The sequence below is a fragment of the Lissotriton helveticus genome, chromosome 7 (genome assembly GCF_964261635.1).
Source record: "Lissotriton helveticus chromosome 7, aLisHel1.1, whole genome shotgun sequence".
Taxonomy (NCBI): Eukaryota; Metazoa; Chordata; class Amphibia; order Caudata; family Salamandridae; genus Lissotriton; species Lissotriton helveticus.
Window position 1 is genome coordinate 1,588,360,662 of NC_136068.1, and position 22,126 is coordinate 1,588,382,787.

The window sequence follows — 22,126 nt, forward strand, 5'->3', positions numbered from 1 at the left end:
TTTTGGAAAAAAAATATATTTTTCTTTTCGCAAGAAACGTAGCAAGTTAAAAAAAATATTTGTAACTATGTTAAACGGCTCTCTGAAATGTCTGAAGAGCAGTGGCGGCTCCTCCGCTAAGGCGGAGGAGCATCGTCCCACTGCTTCGAGCAGTGAAGTAAAGGAAACCTAAAATAATAACATGCATTTTTTTATTTTATGTTTCATTCTGCTGCAGATTTGTGTTTGGGGCGGGGCTGCTTCGACGACAGAGGAGCAGGGCGGAGAGGTTTCCCCCACTTCTAGGTGCACATGACTGGCTGGTCTGCCCTCTCGGGCTGGCCAAACATTCATGCGCTCTTCAAATCTTCTCCATGCAGGCTGCATTACAGCCTGCGTGGAGAACATGCCCAGCCCCCTTTCCCTGGCTGAGCGCCAACGTCTGCGCTTAGACCAGTCATAACCCTGTGTTGCAGCGTTGCGATGGGCTATCGTGAGGCTGAGAGCTGGGTGCTTCCTGCTGCATCCTGCTGTGAGACTGGAGTCTGGGAGAAGAGGACAGAGGGGAGGTGGCGGCCGTCGGTCACAGGTAAGTTATTTTTATGTTTTTTAAACTTTTTTTGTCCTCTGCCCCGCCCCATCTCCCGGGTCCGGTATCAGCCGCTACTGCTGAAGAGTGTTACGTAGTATTACATAACTGGTTTTCGTGTCGCTAAAATTGGCCCAGAAAGGGCAATACCTCAAGTAAGCTTTAAAATGGACACCGAAAATTGTTTAAAATTGAAATAGTATAGATCTTTGTTGGAGACAGCCTTCGGTAAGAGAATGCCACTTTATTAAAAACTATCACTGGAACATAAACCAGAAAGCGATATTTATGTGAAGGTGCTTCATGATCAACGTCCTGCTCTTTCTTTAATGGCTATATGTAAGATCTCAATCATCTGAAATTTGACTGTTCCGCTGTACGGTTACGACACAGAATGGTTCTTGCGTACATTGTTCCACAAAGATGCTTTAACATTTTTGAACGACACACAGATGTTTATGATGTCTTTTCCTAATGAACACACTTGCTACTGTATTTTTAAATCCATTAAAAGGTATTTGAACCTCTTCTTAGTGCACCATTTTGTTTCCTTTATTAAGCTTTGTTGATTTCCCTTATGGTCTATACCAATAACATTTCTCTTTCAGTAACCTACGGCAGTGGAGTGCAATCAGAGTTGTCTCCTTATGCAGTCTATTGCAGTGTAGAGCAATAAGAGAAATCTCATTGTACGTTCCACTAGATGGGATAATATAATATAAATTCCATGTGTAAAGTAATGGCAATCTGTTGCAAGGTTATGTAACCTGAGTAATCCTTGTAATCAAAAGCACAGTAAAGTAATCCAAGTAATTTCATTCAGCAATCTATTAAATGGCAAAGTAACCAGAGTGCTATATTGCACTCTACTTAAGAACAAAGTAATCAGTGCTGCAGGAAAGTGGGGTATTTTGTAGTGAGGCTAGTTAGGCTTCACTATGTAATACCTTCATGTTTCCTCAAATAGATCTTTTGGATTCACACTAATAAATCCCTAGCTCACTCGTGTTAGTGTGGCACAGAACAGTCAGGCTTTACTAGAGGAACGTGTTTTGAGCATTTCAGAGCACCAACATGGACGGTATGTAATTGACATGACTTGAAAGAAATCTGCCACCAATTTATAAAAATAACGCAGATTTTAATATAAATTTAGACACCAAAACGAAGACAATCGGATGAGTATAACCAGAGTTATGGATTTTTAATGGAAAAATAAATTGGTGCATTTCACTCTGGCAAAACATTGCGGCCAAGGGAAAAAAATACTAGTGACAATCTGTCAGTTGTAGGTCGAGTTCAGTGGAAACCACTGGGTGATAAGGTGAGGCAGGTCCCAGGACCATGGTCCGGCACTCAGTTGATTTTTACCTGGCTTGTGGGGCCCGGTTGCAGAGTTGTCAGGGAGCCACAGGTTTGCTGGTTTTACCACTTAGGCAGTGCTTATGAGGAAACTGATGCAAAAGCTTGACAACAGAGCCACTGAAGCAGCGGCTTGAAGGTGTTGTCAGGTTCCCTCGAAGCACACCGTAGAGCAAAGGTAGTAGTAGCTGGATGGCCACCAACACACCTTGGCAGCGGCAATCTCATCCTTGGGTTAGTTCAACGTCCTGGATTCCGAGGGAAAATGGCAGCTGTCTGAAACCTGCTAGAAGTCAGGACTACGTTTTCCACAACGTATACTGGACTATTTACTTTTGGGAGAACCCTTGGCGGGCCCAATGGCCAGTGATTCTTTGGTTCCAGGAGTGTGCTTTGCTTGCAGGCTGAAGGGGACTAGTACCAAAGCTCAAGGACGATCTGGTGTTGCCTTTGGCTTTCAGAGGGGTTCATCTTCCCTTTAGAACTGGTCTCTGGTCTGGGACGAGTCGCAGTTGTGCAGTTGGAGGGTGGTTGCCACAGGTGCAGGTGTGGCTTTGTGCAGGTACTGAATTCACAGACTCTGATTTCTTCTTTGTCCTTGGTTGAAGTCACATACTCTGGTGTCTTCTTTGTCCTTGGTTGCAAGTCAATCAGATCTGAGGTTCTGGCGTCAAGGGAGCCCCTTAAAAGCTAGGTTTAGGGGCATTAGGGGTGTGGGTGTAAGTAGCCACTGGGCTACTAGCCCCAGCCTCTGTTCTAACACTTTTAAAAATGGCAGAATCCTTCTTCGGCTGTACAGACCAGGTGGCCCACCTTAGGGATGTGGCTAGCCTTCTGGGGGTGTACACCCTGACTACCTAATTTTCCCACCTGCCTGGGTTGCAAATGTGCCTGGCGTAGTGGGTTGGCTTTTACCTCCCCTGGAAGGAAGGCTGGTTGCATATCGAAGTCAGTCAGGGCTTTGATAGCTCACTGCCATGATGTGCATATTCTCTAGCCGTCCTGCCAGGGAGGGAGGTGACACCCCCCACCCAGGCAGGCCTTTGGTTCTGCCTCCTGACCGAGTTCACACCTCTTGGCAGGGGGTCAGATTCTTGTCTTGGCGGAAGAAGCTGCAGACTAACAGCCAAAGCATAGGAAAGACTGGGGAGCCATATGGGCAACCTCTAAGGTAGCCACTTTGGCACATGTCACATTAAATCCAACTTTAAAAAACTGCCGGGTTTGATGAGACAAGTTGTTTGATATCAAACAACTTTTCAGTGGGACCATAATGGAGCTGACAACCTCTAGGGGACCCGGGTGTTAGCTCATGTTATCTTATGTCCCCCTGATCACTAATAGTAGTCCATAATGAAGAGGGCATATAATGCTTGCAATTATATGTGCACACCTTTAATATAATGCGCCTTACCTCCTGGGTTCAGGGGGCCTACCTTAGGGTGACTGACATTTATTAAAAATAGTGCTGTGACGTTGCCACTCATGGTAAGGGCAAAGCCGGGTTTGAGCAGTGTGCACTGCTCCTGGAATGGCAGGCCTGCTGTCATCTATTTACTTGGGTCACTCAGGCTGGCACAATCAGTGCTTCAGGCCCCGGTGACCTCTTTAACTCCCATGCCCCCTGGGTACCACTGATACCACTTACCAGGGACTTATAGGGGAGGTTAAAGTCCTTCCCAATTGGGGTTACTAATTCACATTCATCATATTTCAGGAAGAGCCCACTAGCACTGGGGCCTGGTTAGCAGGGCTCAGCGCACTTCAGAGTCAAATGTGTCACCATTGGAGAAAAAAGTGTTGGGGATGACCATACAAAAATGGCTCTTTCCTACAGTGCAGTCTCTTTCTGTAATCTAATGTATGATTAAGTGGTAAGACCGACCTCATGGTGTAATAAAAGACCGTATTAAGCAACCAGACTATTTTCTACTCTAGTAAAATATTGTAAGTCATCATTTGAATTACAATCCTGAGTTAAGTAATCTGTAGTTACAGGTTTTAGTATTTAGATTAATCTCTACTGCAAATGCAGGGTTAAGTAACCAGAGTCATCTGGTGTAATCTAATGCAGGGTGAAGCAATCTAGGTAGTTTCATTCTGTAACCCAGCAAGTTTACTTATCTTCCTTAATCTGTTTAGGGTAAAGTACTTGGATCAATATGGTTCTGTAATTTATTTAATATTAAAGTTGTCGGTGCATTTATCAGTCTAATGCATGGTAAAGTGATTATTGTACTCGTCCTCTTTATTCAGATGCATCATAGAATATTCATAGCAATCACTTCCTGTGATGGAATAGAGGGCAACGTAATCAACGTAGTATCCTGCAATCTAAAACAGGGTTAAATAATCAGGGCAGTATTCAATAATATAATGCAGGCTGAAATGTTAACTAATAAAGCATTGAGTAATCAAGGTAATTTTAGCTAACACAGGTTAAAGACCTCATAGTAAACTACTATTGCAATCTAATATGAGATAATGTAAACAGATACCGCTCCTCTACATCAGGTGAAAGTAACCAAGCAATTTGCTTCTGTGATCTATTACAGCGTAAAGTAGGCAGCAGAATTTATTTTCATAATCCAATGCACAGCAAATGAGTCAATGTAATATTCTGTAATGCGTTAAAGATTACCGAACACACTCAATCTGCCATCAAATAAAGTGTCATTTAATCATAATAGACCCTTTAAATCTAATGTAAGGTAAAGTAACAAAAAAAAACTCATTCTAGAATATAATGCATAACATGGAGTATTTGAGTAATCCTTTCCTGTAAGTTAATTCAGGGCAAAGAAGTATAAATCTACTGTAGTGTAATTAAAAGCATTTCAATCTGAGTCATCATCTGACAAAATTGCAGGGTAAAGTACATGGATTAGAGTAATCCCGTTATGTAATTCGCTCTAGGGTTAATTGAAGTAATCAACGTCAATCAGATGTAGAATAAAATAATCCTTATTGTGTTCTTATATGATCGTTTACAGATTAAGGTATTGAGAGTAATTGCGTGTTCCCTAAATTACCTAACGCAACGAGAAGTAATTATCTTGATCGCCATCTGCATTCTAATGCAGTTTGTACTGCTGCTGCCTGTACTTTACCTATGGTGGCAGCCATTTTATCAGTTTTAGACTAACACTTTTGATAGCAATTCTTCATAGGTGAAAAGCTTAGGGCTGAAAACAGTGTCAGTGATGAAATGGAGGTATGTGGCGACCGCAGGGGCCCATGCCGTCTTGTTTTGTATGTGAGGAAGGCTTGGCCTTCTAGCTCTGGGGCTCTATTGTGTCTATCTGTGAAGCTTGAGAAAACTTTACTTTATGCGAATACACACTGTCATATTTGATGCACTGCTGGAGGTCTCCTTTACCATACCAATGGCCTCGCCGTCTCCAGAACCTCGACCTGGTTGGCTATGTGGCGACTGAGAGTGCACGTGCCTCAGGCACAGTTTCTAGCTGTTGCATGTCACCAGCTGGCCTTTTGCAGGGAGTCTCCCTGTGCCAACTGGCTGATCATCACAGTCAACTCTATGTCCTTGGAGACCTGCATCTATGGTGAGTAGACGCCCCACTGCGGTGGGCTAAGCGACTGGACTCTGTCCAGCGAAAGCTTTATTGACGCCGTCTCCATGAGACGCTCCTAACCTCGCAAGTATAAGAATTGTAATGCTTATCGAACTCAGTAGATACCAGTGTGATACAGATCGCACCCCACGTTACATTTTTGCATGTCAAACCCGCAGGGATTCAAAGAGTTAAAAATGGCGTGCAAATACTTGGACATGCGGATTGTGGTGCAGTAAGCTCCAAAATCCAGATGTTACATGCTATTTTGAGTTTAATACTTATGACCAGTGATCATTATATCAACTAAAAATTTCGGAACATATCAGTGTTGGATATTTTGGGGTGCGATATTTATCACACTAAAAACTAGCCAGTCTGATAAATGGGCCTCAACATCACTCTTAGGGCTCTTTCTAGATGTGCTGTAGAAATACCTTTTATCGTTACAAACCCTCCCAACTACTCAATTTGTATGCACTTTCCATCCAACGAGGCTCACATAAATTGTGGTGGGCGTGTGTGCACGTTCTTGTCTTAACTCTAAAATGTCCTTCCTAATCGTCTGAGATGAAGAGGGCTGAAGAGCAACCTTTTCAGGCTGGTCTTTGGTGAGGTGGCAGGCAACCATCCTATGTCAACCCTTTCCTGCTTATAGAGATGCACACCAAACCTCCTTCTCCAACACATTGCTTCTTTGTCAGATGGGGAATGATGGCATCATGTCAAGCACTGGTTTCAAATGCACACGTGCAAATGCGTCCCCTAATAGAATATTTAGCAACTTAACGATCTCCAGTGACTGGGGTGAGAAAGGATGTAGTACTGCTGTCACCCATGTCAGTCATTTCATTTCAATCACTTAACTGAGCTACCAGCATTGTTTACTAACCCACAGAATGTGGCAGAAACCTCTTTACAAACACTCGATGTTAAAAGAGCTCTCATGTCCAATAGTGCTCACTCTAAATAAGTGACAGATTAACCAATTGTTTCTGTAAAGTGTTTGTCACATCAAGGGAAGGCTGTGTCAAATGTTGGTATGGATTGATGAATTTGTGATGCATTCAGGTTTGTTACTTCAAGGAGCATCACAAACACGTTCTACTAGTATGTTATCCTGCCTTTCCTGGGTAACTTTTATGTAGCTGACATACATTGAGCAGCTGCCAGGGCATCAGTTCACACATTTACAAGGCTTTAGTGTGTGGATACACAGCTCTGAAGATAGGCACCAGTGTTATTATTTTAAAGACTCTATTCACATCTTCAACTACTTTCTGACAGTCACTTCTTCAGAAGGGCTTTACAGTCTAAGCACAGCAAGTGATCTGCTAAAACATGGGCTGCATTCGGAAAATGTTATTTACCTGCACAATCGGTTTTCCTCTAGGCGTGTTGCATATTCAAGTATGAACCTTCCAAATAAGCAGATGTAGTAGAATAGTGTACGAACTATTGATATGAATTCGAGTGTTACTTATGGGGACCTAAACCCAGACATATACTGCAGTGGGGACAAACAGATAATCTAAGGTAGAACTTGTGTCCTGAGGCCTTTTAGAGTTCAGGGCATGTGATCAAGAATCATTGGATGGACAACTGAAACTGGAAAAACACTTTAAAGAAACTAGGTTGTAAATTTTCAAACCAGACACTCAATGACTGTTTTACAAATGTTGTAAGACCCTTCAGGTGGTGTCAGGCACTAAGCACAACACTCCAAAGTGGCCTCCAGAGCTGAACACTATAGTTCAGATGAGGCCTTCAGATGTAGGCACAAGACTCCAGTAAAGGATCTTAGAACTGAACTCATCATTTCAGTAGAGGCCTCCATCCCTGAACCCAATATGGTACCGGTGATCTTCAGAATGTTACAATATTTCAGATGTGGCCTTCCACACTGTTCACAATTCAAACAAAAAACTGCCTGCCTAGAGCATTAATTGAAGTACGATATCTCATCAATTATTTCAAAGCCCAGTAAGTCACAATTTAGCCCCCTCGTTCAGTACAAACAACAAGCAGCAAATCGCAAAGCCATGTTTGTCACCAAAATGTACACATTATATTTATTCAAAATGTTCAATAATTCTTATGGTTCATTCACCAAAAATTAGGTATATACAATATATTGTGCCAAAACAACAATTACAATACTAATGGCAATGTATATTCACTCTGGAGAGACCCAGGCCCCCCAACAAAACAATAAGACGATCAATCACGCTACAAACATATATTTTAAATAGCATATGTCAGTCATCCAAAAACATACAACACCAATTCAATAGAATAAAGCAGTATTTATACATATGAAACAACATGGATCAAACTCAGAATCCCTTATTCTGTACATTAATAAACCCTTTTCGTATACATGTTCTACAGAAACCATGAATTCTATATTATATACTGGATTGCTCAATTCTTGAACAGTTGAATTAATCAGATGTTCTGGTCCTTGAATTCCAATCCAAGGTAAGCGCCGATGCACATTTCGGTGAAGACCCAAAATATTGGTTGCACCTTTCTCAGGGTGCAAGCTGAATAAAAAACATGGGGGAGGAACCTGAAGGAAATCCCAGGGAAAGGTCAACTGTGAAAAAATTCAAAATATAACCAAAAGCGGCTTGAACCATGGTTAATGACCAGAAGCCTTTATTTCCTATATACAAAGAGATCTCCAGAGTCCTCTGTGTCTCAGTAAATAGCGGTACATTTCAGCATATGACTGGTCTAGTTTGAAGGAAAATCCCCTATTTTCCAACTTAAGGCAAGATGGTCTACTGGAATAAGGGCGTCCAAGAATAAATCCTCAGATGCTGTAATTCCAGCGGACTGTTTTGCCCAAGGCCACCAACTCTAGAATAATGAAGAGTGGTTCAGCCATCTTCCCTACACTCGGAAAATAGGGGATTTTCCTTCATACTGCACCATTCATATGCTAAATTGTACCACTATTCATTAATCCGTGAAATGGGCCTTGAAGACTTAGGGTCTTTGCAATTGCCATTATTAGAAACAGGGACAATCCGGGAGAGACTCAACAACATACACCGCCCTAAACTGTTGCACACCAGAGAATCTACAATCTGTTAATTTTGCGTTTAGCGCTAGCAAGCACACCATAAGCAACTTCTTAGTTTAGTTTCACTCTGTTCCTCAACAAATAAGTCAGTCTGCACAGGGTAGAACAGCCCATGTTGCTACTGTACAGACTCGTCCTGTTTTGTGTCAGCAACCAGGTGTCAAAAGAATGATTGACGAAGGTCCGACCCTGAATTGTCACACTTTTCATCAAGAAAAAGGGGATATACAATTGGTTCAGGATCTGTGACGACACGAGCCACTACCAATGAGTAGGAAGAGATAGACAGACCAGAACATCTTGCCAAGGTGGTGGCTGAAAGAATACTACTCAAGGCTGAAGAGCAAATAATTGATCCGGCACTGATCAGAGGCTTACGCCTTCCAGATAATCATCAGAGTGCGAACAAATACAAGATTTGGGTTGATGTCAGTAAGCACCACATCTGGCCATTACAGAGAGGCTGGATGCTATCATGAATCAACACGAGAAGTTGATGCATTTCAAATATTGGCTGCTGCTGAGCAGGTTCTGTGTTCGAATATCATGCTGGCTAACAACAAGAATAGTACAATTGATCGCTACAGGACAACCTCAAGACAAAGGCAAGAGCAGAACATTCAGTGTGGTCACCTAGAAGAGATGCATCAGTTGAAGAGGAAATTGATACTGAGATTGCTAAGGTGGAGTCCAAAGATAGAGTGACACCAGCAGATTTCAGCTCAATGAAAACTTATGCTAGACCCCAGTAGAAAAGATAAATGTAGACATCTTCAGTAATCCAAATAGTCACCGGCTATGAACTGACAGTGGATCCTTTTCCACGCAGAGAGCAACAAGATTACCTGATGCTCTTAGCAATTAACATCATCGTGTTGCTACGTAGTGGCCAGAAGTTAACAGCAATCCCAGGAGATTCACAAGAGAACAAAATAGATTCAAATATTGCAAGTGAGCAGATTTTGTACCTGGAGCTGACCTTATTTGCTTTCCTCCATGAGTAGCCGTCCATTTCATAACCTCTAACAAAGCCTTACCGGCCTCTTTGCTAATAGGGCAGGTCGTACTATAACTGCTAACTGAACGTGTCACAAAGAGTGGATCTCGCCCCTGACAACTCCAGAAGAGATCTGTAAATTGGCAACAACAAAGCGGGACGCTCACAAGCCACTCAACACTCACAAGTGAGAAATGTAGTACTTGTGAAAGATAATCAGCTTGAACATAGCTGTCAAATACCATAAGACCAGCCACTCAATATAAACCAAAAGAAAGGCAGACTGGCGATGCCACCAACAGCAGATGCATCAAGTAGCTAAAATGCTTGGATGCAATGTAGAACCCATCACAAGACTTGTTGATGATGGTTTACTGCTGGAAAAGATGGGACAGTAAAAGACATGGTCTGGAGGTGAGCACCAATGGGGCCAGGGCCTATCCCAACCCATGCTGGTAATGCCCCCTTTCCCACCTATAATCCTAATGGGAACTGGCTGTAGCGCTGGTGCCGCCCGATGCGTCAGTGTTTGTTGGCTTCCCCCGACGAGCACCTCTGCCACAGATTTCCTCACCACCACCCTTTAACAGTGCTCCTCAAGTCTCCATAACCACTCTCTAAGATGCAGTTAATTAGTTATATATGCCACAGATGCCTGTGTAGGTTGTCAGAGCACTTTGCATTACACACACATTATACAGAGACAATCAATCATACATTTGTAAATCAGTGTATTGGAAATGTTTCTTAAAACAGAGGACTACAAGGTGCAGGAGTCACATTTCATCCATACTGGTAAGCAGTGTAGTTTAAGAGTGCTGGGTGTAAAATAGCAAAAACTCAGAATTTAAAAAGGAACTAATAATAACAATCAATTTCTACGCAAATGAATATTTTTTGTACCGTTAATTAATCTATGCTCTAATCTATACTTTGCAGTGGGCATGCAGTTTAATTATGAAAGTTATTAGCTCACTGTTCTATATTAGGAATTTAGCTTACAAATCACAAATAACAATAGAATGTCTCTTATAAAGCAGTAACCTACTGACCTATTTACTTATATGCACCTTGTAATCTGCATAGTACAGGCTCTTTGCAACAGGTATATTAACCTCTATGATCAGTCAAAACCTCAACTAGGCAACACTCCAATCTCTCTGTAGGAAGAACATTAATCAGCGGAGTTATCTTGACATTTTTATTGTTGCCTGGAAATTGCTGCAGGCAAGGAACACAGTAGCAGGTGCTTTAAAATCATAATAAATTTACAAACAGAGCTTCCCTCGAAAGTCAGCACCCGGTGCGGTAGCACGGGTCGCACCTCCCTAGAGCCGGCCCTGATTCTAATTTTACACAAGAGGTTTACGTCCTATGCTATTTGATTTTTGACCATCGTATGTAAAATGGATGATCATAAAATTCCGCAAATGTAGAATTTACAATCCGTAATTGCATTTCTTTTTGGCATATCTTCAATTAGGTGTAGAAAACAATCTGTGAGTCTAGCCCCATGTGCTCAGATGCATTTTAATTTCCATACTGCATATTGTTTGAACGCATTCATACGTAATAGACACATGTACAGCGTTTCCTTTCACCTGCACAGGTTCCAGCAATACAGCCTGAACCATGGCTGAATATTTTGTACATTTTTTACATTGACGGGTGTGGCAAGACTTCTCTATGTATTTTTTGGTCTTACATGCGATACAGGCCTTGCTGTATGTGACCCAAGATAACATACTGAATTGCTTCTGCATTTTAAATGAATGAGGTGTGTTGTGCAAGCACAGGGCCTAGAAAACAGGCTAATGATGTTTGTGCAACTAATGAATATGTTCCTGAATTGCCATCATTCCCGGGCGCACACACGACAGCTGAAATCTGGCTGGAAGGGAAGATGACCTTGTGTCTTCCCCACCCTAATGATTTTTATGTGGCTTGAGACTTGCACCACACACACTGTAGCAGGGCATGGTGGGAAATCCCAAGGAGAGCATGGGGATGGAGGTGAGGTCCAGGCAAAGGGGACACCTCTCAGGAGGTGCACCTATCAATAGTTCAGTAGGTGCAGCAGGGGCGGCTCCTCCATGTGGGCGGAGAGGCGTCGCCCCACTGCTTTCTCGCAGCGCGAGAAGCAGAAACATAAAATGGTATTATAAGTACCATTTTATGTTTCTGCTTCTCCCCTGCTCTAGGGCAGGGGAGGAGTGGCTTGCCCACTATTGTGGGCGCTGACTGTTTGGTCAGCCCCAGGGCCGACCAAACCAGTCACACGCAGTCTCCGTTTTCTCCATGTAGGCTGCATGCAGCCTACATGGAGAAAATTGTCTCCCCATAGACGCCTGTGCGGTCGGTGTACCAGCCAATCACAACGCTGTCATTGGCTATGGGGAAGGAAGCTGCCTGCTTCCTTGGACTCGGAGCAGGGCCGGACTGGGAACCAAAACCGGCCCTGGCAAAGTGCTTGGCTGGCCCCCCTGCCCCCGGGCGGGAGGGGGGCGAGCGCTTTGCCAGGGCCGCTTTTCAGCCGATTTTGTTACAGGGCTGATTTGCTGCAAAACCGGCTCTGCAACAAAAACGGCCCCCAGGGCCCAAAACCGGCCCCCACCCTTGCAGCCAACCAGGGGATTGCCCGGTGCCCACAACGACCAGTCCGGGCCTGGAGAGAGAGAAGGAGACGCGGCGCAGGACCGGACCGGGCAGGCAAAGGAAAGTTAAAACATTTTTTTAACCCCCCAGCGACTCCCTGCCCCCCACCCACGAGTCATGCCGGCCGCAGCAGGGTTCATAGTTGTTTGTAGTTCAACCCATCCAAAGTATGTTTATAGCTTACTGTTCATCCAATATTCAGATGGGAGGGGAGGAAATGACCTTGCTTGCACCATGGCCCATGGCACCATCGCTACGTCACTGGTTCCTCTCCCATATGTCTCATAGCTATGGGCCAGCGCTGTGAGGTGGAGGACAATGGCAGCTCCTCCGCTAAGGCGGAGGAGCGTCGCCCCACTGCTTTTAAGCAGTGTAAATAAAGGAAACATAAAACGATAATAACAAAGTTATCATTTTATGTTTCCATATAGCTTTGCTTGCGGGTGTGGTTGCTCTGCTCTCGGAGCAAGGCAGGGGAGAAGTGCTTTGCCTACTCAAAGTATGCAATGACTGTTTGGCCTGCCCTCTGGGGCCGGCCATACATTCGTGTGCACTCACATGTTCTCCATACAGGCTGCATTACAGCCTACGTGGAGAACATCAGCACTCAGACCAATTACAATGCTACATTGAATCGTTGTGATTGGTCTGGGTTAGCCTGGGTGCATTCTGGTTCCTGTTCAGCGGAGTCCTGACATGGAGAAGATGAACGGCAGCGATAAGTTAAGTTATTTCTATTTTATTTACACCCCCCCCCGCCCTTGCCCCCCGCTTGCCAACCCCAATCAGCGACGGCTGCCACTGGCAGAAGATATGGCCTTGTAACACTAGATCATAGCTGCAAAGCCCAGGAGATGTGCCGCCTCTCCAGGGAGCATATATCAACAGTGCAGGTATAGTGCGGATGTGTTAGGTGCCCAATGCACCAAAATTATGGCTTTATTTTCCTACACAGTCAGTGTACAATGGGCCAATTTAGCTTGCTTGCACTAGGACACATGGCATCTTTACTACAGCACTGGCCCGTTTCCCATGGTCCTCGCAGTCATGATCCAAAGATGCAGGACCAAAGATTGGGGGTGAGGGGCATCTCAAGGTCCTTGAAGCACTGGACCAAGGCTGAGAGGCCGATGGAAAGGAGCCCCTCTTGGCTATAGCCATCAATAGTGCAATATATGCAGTAGCACCATGGCTCTGGGTGTTAGGTGCCCATTCATCTAAATAATGACAGTGTGTTTTACTCTCCAACCAGTGGACGGGAAGGACAATTCACCTAGCTTGCACCAAGGACCGTAGAAATGTGTCTGTGCCACTGACCCTCTCCTATGGGCTGTGCAACTGTGAATCCAGCACTGTGAGGCCCAGGAGAGGGGTTTGCCCTATTTTGGGCCTTGCTGCCACGCTCCAGCACTGCCAGGTCCAGTGGTTGTGGGAACCTCCCATGGGACTCACAGCACTTGAACCATGTTTGTGAGGCCTAGTGGAAGGGGCTCGTCTCATAGTCATAACTATAAAAATATACAGCAGGTACAGTGGTACCAGCTCCAGAGGTGTTAGACACCCTGGGGCCAATTTACGAGAAAGTCACGCAGCGCAGAGCATCAACTTACCTTGTTGCTCTGCTCTGCATGACAGGGAAAGGGAAGTAATGTGCTGTATTTAACGCAATACAGCCCATTCATGCCGTTTCCCCTGCCCCAGCATACTTTTTGGTGGCCTAGCGCCAATGCAGGCACCCTTGCATCATGATACAAGGATGCCTGGTATGCATACAGGATTGTTTTTGTTGAGAAAGGGACACATTCCTGCACAAAAACAATCCTTAGAGGCATATTCTGTGGAGAAGTGTGGCTCAATGGTTAGAGCACTAATCAGAATAGGGTTGAGTAGTGCACTCCTTGATCTATTGTAGTCTCTAAATTATGTAATTTTACTCCACAGTTTTTACATAGGTGTGCTGAGAGGGAAGGAGGAGCCACCCTCCACAAACATAAGATGAAGAATATCACTAGTGACACAAGTCATTAGACCCTGCTCGCACTACTTGTGGCAGATATCCATCCAGATGGATATCTGCCACAAGTAGTGCGAGCAGGGTCTAATGACTTGTGTCACTAGTGATATTCTTCATCAATGGTTAGAGCGGCAGACCCTGATGCAGAGGTCTAGCCCGGGACCAGGGTTCAATTCCCCGCCTCGGCGGGTCTTGAGCTCAAAAATTCCACAGACCTGATAATTCTCGCCTCGGTGCCTATTCCAATCATGGAGTCCCACTCTGCAACTCTCGTCAGTAGCTTGCTTAATCTCCACAACGGCCCCCACAACGCTAAGGATGCCTGGCCTCCACCTTGGGGGTGCCCAGGAGTGGACACCTCACAGGGAAAGCCAGGATGGGTTCCACAGCGGTATTCGTACAAGCGCCTTGAGACACTTGCGGGTGAGTAGTGCGCTATACAAGTATCAATTTACATTTACATTTACATATTCCCCTTTCTATGTATGCTGTAGAATGCAGCACACATAGAAAGAGGAAGTACTGAGGAGAAATAAAGAAATGTCTCCTTGTTAAACCTCACCTGAGAAGATATATCTTTTTGGTGCATTCCCAGGTCTGGTAAATCTGGGAAGGTGTCAAAAACCATGGGAGTTGCATGGGAACACCCACGCAACGCCCATGGAACGCCTTCCAAGGGCAGAGTAAGGCAACGCAGCAATTTGCGCTGCATTGCCTTTCTCCAGATTTCTGGAGGCACTCAAGGCTACACACAGTGGCCTTGCGCAGCTTCATAAATCACATGTACGGTTTGCTTCGCTTTTGCACCACGTTGCGTGGTGCAAGAGCGCCACAAAGCGGCTTATAACTAGCCCCCCTCTCCGTGCTTTTGCATTTCCCTGTCCAGCCGATGCATGCTGAAGGGCAATTACCTTGCATACACCAGGGCCTATTTCACACTTCCCATGCCGCAGACTCCTCCCCAGTGGGCCTTACAATCATAGGGTGACCAACCGTCCGTAAATTTCACGAACTGTCCGTGAATTTACCATAATGTCCGTTGTCCGTGAAGGAAGTTTTCACGGACGGCATTTGTCCGTAATTTAAGCCTTGGTGCTAAAGGACAAGTATTTTCAGAAGTTGAGATGGCTCAGCAGAAGGGAGGGGGCCTCCTGTGAAGTAATTCAGCGGGAGGGGAAGTCAGGGGGCCGGGCTGCTTAAAAGAAATGGAAATGCGGGCAAGTAGTTAATCTGCACATATAAAGGCTGCTTAAATGCGAAATGGGTGTTAATTGCTAAGTTCATGTTACGCTGCCTGAAGTGAAAGATTTCTTATTTCTGCTGTAACTGCAAATGCGGGAGCTTATCTCGAAATGTTTGCTATATTGGCTGACTGCCAATGCCCCCTTCATTCATCTCTCTGACCTGCTTCTTGTGGCTGTCTTGAGTTTCTCGGTTTGGATGTCCTACTTTAAATGAGGCAATGCAGTGATATGTTGTGAACGTGAATTTAAGAAGGCATGCTATCTCACAGATGTTTTATACTAAGGGAAGCAACAAAAAAAGCTATATTGTTTTAAAGCAAGTCACAAGCATAACAGATTAGGACATACACACAATTTTGAAACACCTGAGATGCGATAGGTTTACAGAAGTGCTGCTTTCTTTACATATTTAGTTCTGCATCTAAAAAGTAATGCAAAAAACGTTTCACTATCAAGTGCCATTTCTCTACCTGTGGATCCAATATATTTGTCTGTCCCATGAGCTGCATATCCATTTTATAGTTTGCCTACCATTTCACAATTGCATGTAAAACTACTGCCAACATTCGCTTCTTGCATTAATCTTTGCCCAAGTTGTCCTATCACTAAAAGTTTCAGCAAATCCCACTGGCCAAAATAGCTTCAAGATCAAGGTAGTATAGCAGCGCGATTATCTCAACAATTAGGATGAAAGAGAGCAAACAAAAGGTCTTGATTTACTGGAGTACTGTAAGTGGAATTCCTTGGGGAAATGGTGCAAGGTTGGTTGTAAGAAGATGTTTGTAAAAGTTTCATTGCAAAATATTAAGGAGGATGCTTTTACCAATTGTTTTATTTTTTTAATCGTCATTGCCTAAAAGGTGCTAGCTTTGCCATTACCTAGAGCTTCAACATTCTTAAATCCTATGAAATACAGCAAATAGACCTGCACAGTTGCTCAAAGCTGCGCGCATACTGAAAAAGCATTGGGATAGCCAATAGGTCTCGATTTTGGGACCTTATAAGTAATTATGCAGCAGAATATCCTTGGTGCAACAACACCAACTGTTGCATGGTTAAACACTTATAAACACTCCTCCCTGACAGTGACGCTCAGCAGGATGGCCACGCCCTAACAGCTGGAATACAATGACAAGGGAGAAAGGAGGGATGACAAATAGTTTGTAAGTGTGAGAAACAGAGGCAGAAGTGTAAGGTGGCGGTATAAAGAGGTATGAGCGTATTTGCCACATTTGAAGTAAAGGAAAGTTTAGATTTAGAAAAACAAAATCGGGGGAGCGCATTTTCCCCATTGTCTTCTATTGAAGCAGAGGCAATTTCAGGCAGGAGACCGCTAAAATGAAATCACATTTTGCTTTAAGAATCAGGAGTCTACCGCCTGAAGCGGGTCGATTGGCATGTATGTAGGAGGTGAAATCAAGACCAGGCAGCTTTGGTATCCTTCACTCCAGCATTCGAAAAATTTGGGCCCCTGATTTCATTGTTTCAATTTCAGCACTAGGCCCAGGGGCGTGGGTGGAGTTCGTGATTTGGGCTCTACTTAATGTGAAAGGGTGGTTGGTTGGTTGAGTGAGTGAAATGACTGAAGTGTAGGTGTGTGAATGAAAGGGGGAATAGAAGGATGATAGATACAATTGTGGGTGGACTGATAAGTGAAAGAATGGATGAATGAAAGGGAAGGTAGGTGGATGAAAGGGTGAATGTGTGGATGAATGGATGGATGGATGGATGAAAGGGTGGATGGGTGAAAGAGAGAGTGGGTGAGAGTGGATGAGTGAAAGAGAGAGTGGGTGAGAGTGGATGAGTGAAAGGGAGGGTGGGTGGGAATGGATGAGTGAAAGGGAGGGTGGGTGGGAATAGATGAGTGAAAGGGTGGATGGCTGAGTGAAAGGATGGATGGCCGAGTAAAAGAGAGTCGATGGATGGGATGAGTGAAAGGGTGGATGGATGAGCAAAAGGATGGACGAATGAAAACATGGCTGAATGAGTGAAAGGATGGATGAATTAAAGGGTAAATAAATGAGTGAAAGGGAGGGTGAATGGAATAATTAAAGGGTGGATGGATGATTAAAAGAATGGATGGATGAGTGGAAGGGAGGGTGGATGGATGAGTGACAGCACGGATGAGTGAGTGGATGGGTGAATTAAAGGGTAAATGGATGGATGGATGAGTGGTTGGGTGGAAGGTTGAGAGAAAGGATGGATGATAGGATTGCTGAGTGAAAGGGTAGGTGGATGAGTTAAAGGGAAGATGGCTGGAGTGCAAGGATGAAGGTAGTGAAAGGGTATATGGATGGAAGGATGGATGAGTGAAAGGAGTGATGGATGGATGGGCTTGATGGATGCATAGGTTTGGATATAGATGGGTGGACGGACAGAATGGTGAAAGACTGAATGATGGATGAAAGATTAAATGCACAACAGAATATAAAGATGACATTGTGGATATCAGCAGGTGGAGGGAAGGATGAATGAGTAGATGCATGGATGGAATAGACAAGAGAGCTCTTCTGAGGATTGTCGTAATGACTTGTTTAGTTTGCATGGTGTCATAAGATTTTTGGTTCGAAGTTGGGGGGATTTTAATATTTTGGCTACTCCCTTGAATAGGCCCCACCAGTAATTTCCTGAACAGGACAACCAAGATGGCGGGTCACCGGGCTGGGCAGCTCTCTGTCCCACACCGCAGACTTGTCTGCAGAGCTGGGCTCCATGTCCAAGCTTAAGCGCTTCCATACAAGCCTCCATTATAGCGCCTGGCACCAGGGGAGAGGAGGCGCTTTGGAGTAGGTCCAGCGAGCCGGCTCATTCAACGCAGGACAGAGGAGGAGGCCTGCAGGGGTGGGGGCGGGAGGGCCGGCAGCAAAGCCACTGTCGCACGCAGGCTCCCAATTACAAAGATATTTGCCGCACGCTGGCAATTAATGCCAACATTGCAGAGGCTGAATGGAAACCGCACAGCGACTCGCAGGGATGAGGTGGCGTCTTGGGGGAGTGGGGTGAGGGGAGAGAAAATGGGTGAGAGGGGATGGCTGATGGTCGGGAAGAGTGTGGGAGCGTGAAGAGAGCGGGAGAGAAAAGACTGGAACAGTGAGGTACACAAAGGAGGAAAGGGAACAGAAAACATAGACAGGAGATAAAACTCATGATACTAAACTGTTTTAATAGCTGAGAATCTGTAAAGCTTTCACAACACTGGTTGGAGCCATGTCAACTAGGGAAACGGAGAGAGGAGGGAGAAAACGGAGCAGGAGAAAGAAGAAAGGCGGGAGGAGGGTAAGATATTAAGATACGGAGTAAGAGGTAGAATGATAGTAAGGAAAGATAGGGAGGGAGGGAGAAAAAGGGAGACAAATAAGGGGAGGGGTTGCGAAGCTAGGGAGAGACAAGATAAGGAGAGAAAGAGCTTTCACTCTGTCAACAATTAATAAATCTTGGGCCACATAAATCATGCTTCCTATTTACCTCTTGAAAAGGGCACAGCGGAGCAGAGCATCAGGGAAACAAGCACGCGAGTGGTGCGTGCGTGTGCGAAAACAAGCCCAGGAGTTCTGTGCGCGCGCTAAAATAAAATAAAAACAGCACCAAATGTGGTGCGCGCGACGGCGAAAGGATTAGCAGGCTGACGAGTGTTGTGCGACGTGCGCGCACCATGACAAGAGAGGAAAGCCAGATGGTGGCTCTGCTCGTCATTGTGCGCTTAACCGCACGCTCTATGCCAGCCAAAAAGCTGTGGTAGTACTTTTAAAAGCCCACTTACTAAATGTCTTGCAGATCAGCGAATGCGCTGGCTCAGGCGAGACCTAAAAACCTGAAATGCACGGTATCTCAACCTAATATAAACTTATTTTCACTTGTACTTATGTTGGTTGCCTATATACTTACTTGTATACTATTGCGCCACCTCTTCTGATGTGTCTATAAAACGTACCCTTTGTTGCCAAATTTTGTCCTGAATTTTGACCTTCTGTCCTGAACTTTTGTCCTGAATTTTGACCCTTCGTCCTGAATTTTTACACTCACCATCCTGAATTTGCACCCATGCCACTCGGTCACCCTATACAATCATGATCTAGCAAAGCCAGGCCCAGGAGAGAGCATTACCTCCCCTGGTCTCGCAGCCATGGCACCCTTGGGGCCAGACAGCACTGGGCCTTGGTTGTGAGGCTATGGGGAAAGGCCTCTCGCAGGGGCGTAGGCATCAAGAGTGCAGCAGGTACATTGATCTAGGTCTCAAGGGTGTAAGGTGCCCGATGTCCCCAAACGATGGCTCAGAGATCTTATGAGCTACATACGTTCTGATTTGAAGAGACCCCGGTCTGGCTTTTCCAGACATTGTCACAACTTTAAAATAAAAGTATTCGTTTATTTTATATTTATGTGTTTGTTATTTTACTGGTAACCGCACCAAGGAAGTTGTTTCTTGCAAAGGCATTTCAACGTCATCAGCCAGTCAGAGGGGCCACACACATTCCTTCTCTTTCTGGGGCCACACAAATCAGCCGTATTTGGCGGTAAAACGACACATCAAGAACAGATTGTGTTACACAGACATGTCTGAAACGAATCTGCACATCCTCTGGGATACCCAGTTTCTATTTTTATAGAACTCTAACGGTAGGCAAGGCAGCACCATTAAAAACAAAAAGACACCAGAGATCCCTCCAAATGATCTTTATATGAAAATGTGCAGTGTGAACTGTTTACTTGTGTACATATTACACATTGCTAAGATTTTACCTCGCCTCTGACTAGAAAGGGAGGGGTGCTAAGGCTTTGAGAGACATTCCAATGAGGAAGTGACATCAGTGCACATTGCCTATGCTAACTAATCTCCCACTTATTTTTCTGGGACTTGGTCCCTGCTTTAAGCGTTCAGACTTGGTTGGCCAGTACGGGTTGGTTGGGGCTACACAAAATGGATAAGAATGTTGCTTGTTTATTTCTTGGGTCAGGATGAGTTCGCTCATTCAAGGTGTCTTCTATGGACCATGAAGCATGGTTTGAGTAAGGAACGCTCGACATCTCTCCTCCATTGAACTGCTCATATGACATGGGAGCCACTCATTCTACGGTGAACCTGGCTCCCATAGTTGTGATTCTGCCTGACCTCATACGTGTGCCCTGAGTTTACCACTCTGACCACCATATGATGCTTAGGAATGATGCCATTGCCAGCTTTAGCGCTGGTGGCACCGGGTGCGACAATTATTTTTGGTGCCACCTCACCTCATCCATGACCACCTCCTCGGATTCTCTCAATACCACCAGGCAAAAGTGCCCCTCATCTCTCCAATCAGACATTATTGCTAAACACAGCGTCCCACCCTAAGGTCAGGGGCCAGTGCGGCCGCACCTGGCACACTTCCCTAAAGCCAGCCCTGGACCATGCCCCTACTACTGCCTGTTACTCTTGCTTGGTTTATTGTTGACTTGGACTGTCGCATAGTTTCAGTCTCTTGTAAAAAATCTCCTAATGTCCAAACCTGTATATATGGCCTTTGAAAATGTACCTTCACGTCCCCGCGTGAACGCACAGCGCTGCCTTGCTTGTTGTGCCAGTGTGGAGTATATCGACTATACTTTAAGGGCTATTTTCACCTCTGTTCTTTGTTTGATGTCTTTTTGTGGAAGCACTATCCTCTTCTGTCCCTCCTGGTTGTTCTTGTGCACAGCACTCTGATACCCAGTTTGTGCTTCACAAAACCACAGTACATAAAGAGCCGAATAAAGATAGACCGTACCTTGGTGTGGCAGTAGCCGCTGCAGATGGAGGTAGCAAAGGTGATGCAGAGGGGGCAGTCATCCTTCTCGGCCGAGATGGTGGCGTTGGTCAGATGGCATAGACCGCTGCCCTGTGCGGCGGACAAGGACAGAGCCAGGAGCAGCAGGGCCAGTGTCGGTGGCATTCTGTGGGTATATGTATGCACATATATATGTATATAAAGGTTTCGTATAATCAGATATAATATCACAATACATACATACCACGTCAGTGTACTACAATAGGAGATACTAATAAATGCAAGGTTGGATTCATATAAATTCTAAAAATTTTACAGTGAAGATTGCCTCATATAATGATTTAAATGACAGCTTCAATATTCATCTACAAAGTTAAATGCATTGAGTTTCTGGCTTGTAAGGTGAAGGCCGGTCAGGATCTTCATCCTTATAACTTGTGTGAATCTGTGCACACCTGGGCACAGCACTTTTTTTATTTTATAATTCTTTTTATTAAAGACATTGAATCGATAAACAGTCCGCATTAAAGAGGTAGTATATCAGGAGTACATTAAATATCACATTTACAACACGTATACAGTAAACGTACATCAGGGAATACATTGTTCACAGTGATGGTGGATCGTCAAAGTGGGAAGTACGTGGTGGGGTTACAAATATTACCTCGGTAAGCATTCCAGTTGCTCCAAATCAATGCCCACTTTTTAGGGCATCCCTACGCTACATATACTGTTTTTTCCCTGAACATGCACCAGTCCATGTCCCTCTTCCAGGCATTTACCCTTGGTGGATGGGTGGCACCCCACATTTGTGCAATGTTTCTCTTTGCAATCATCAGACCTAGGGTACAGCACTTGTTGACAGTGCCACAAGAG

At 44.7% G+C, this 22,126-nt stretch overlaps 1 protein-coding gene across 1 annotated transcript in view; it reads right to left on the reverse strand.

Moving 5' to 3' along the window:
- The window catches only part of LOC144767557 (lutropin subunit beta-like), a 32,552-nt gene extending 11,137 nt beyond the window's left edge, over positions 1-21,415 (reverse strand). The window contains exon 1 of the mRNA XM_078650982.1: positions 21,251-21,415. Coding sequence (XP_078507108.1) covers positions 21,251-21,415 — 165 coding nt within the window. The remainder of the gene's footprint in view (positions 1-21,250) is intronic.
- Between the last annotated feature and the right edge of the window lie 711 nt (positions 21,416-22,126).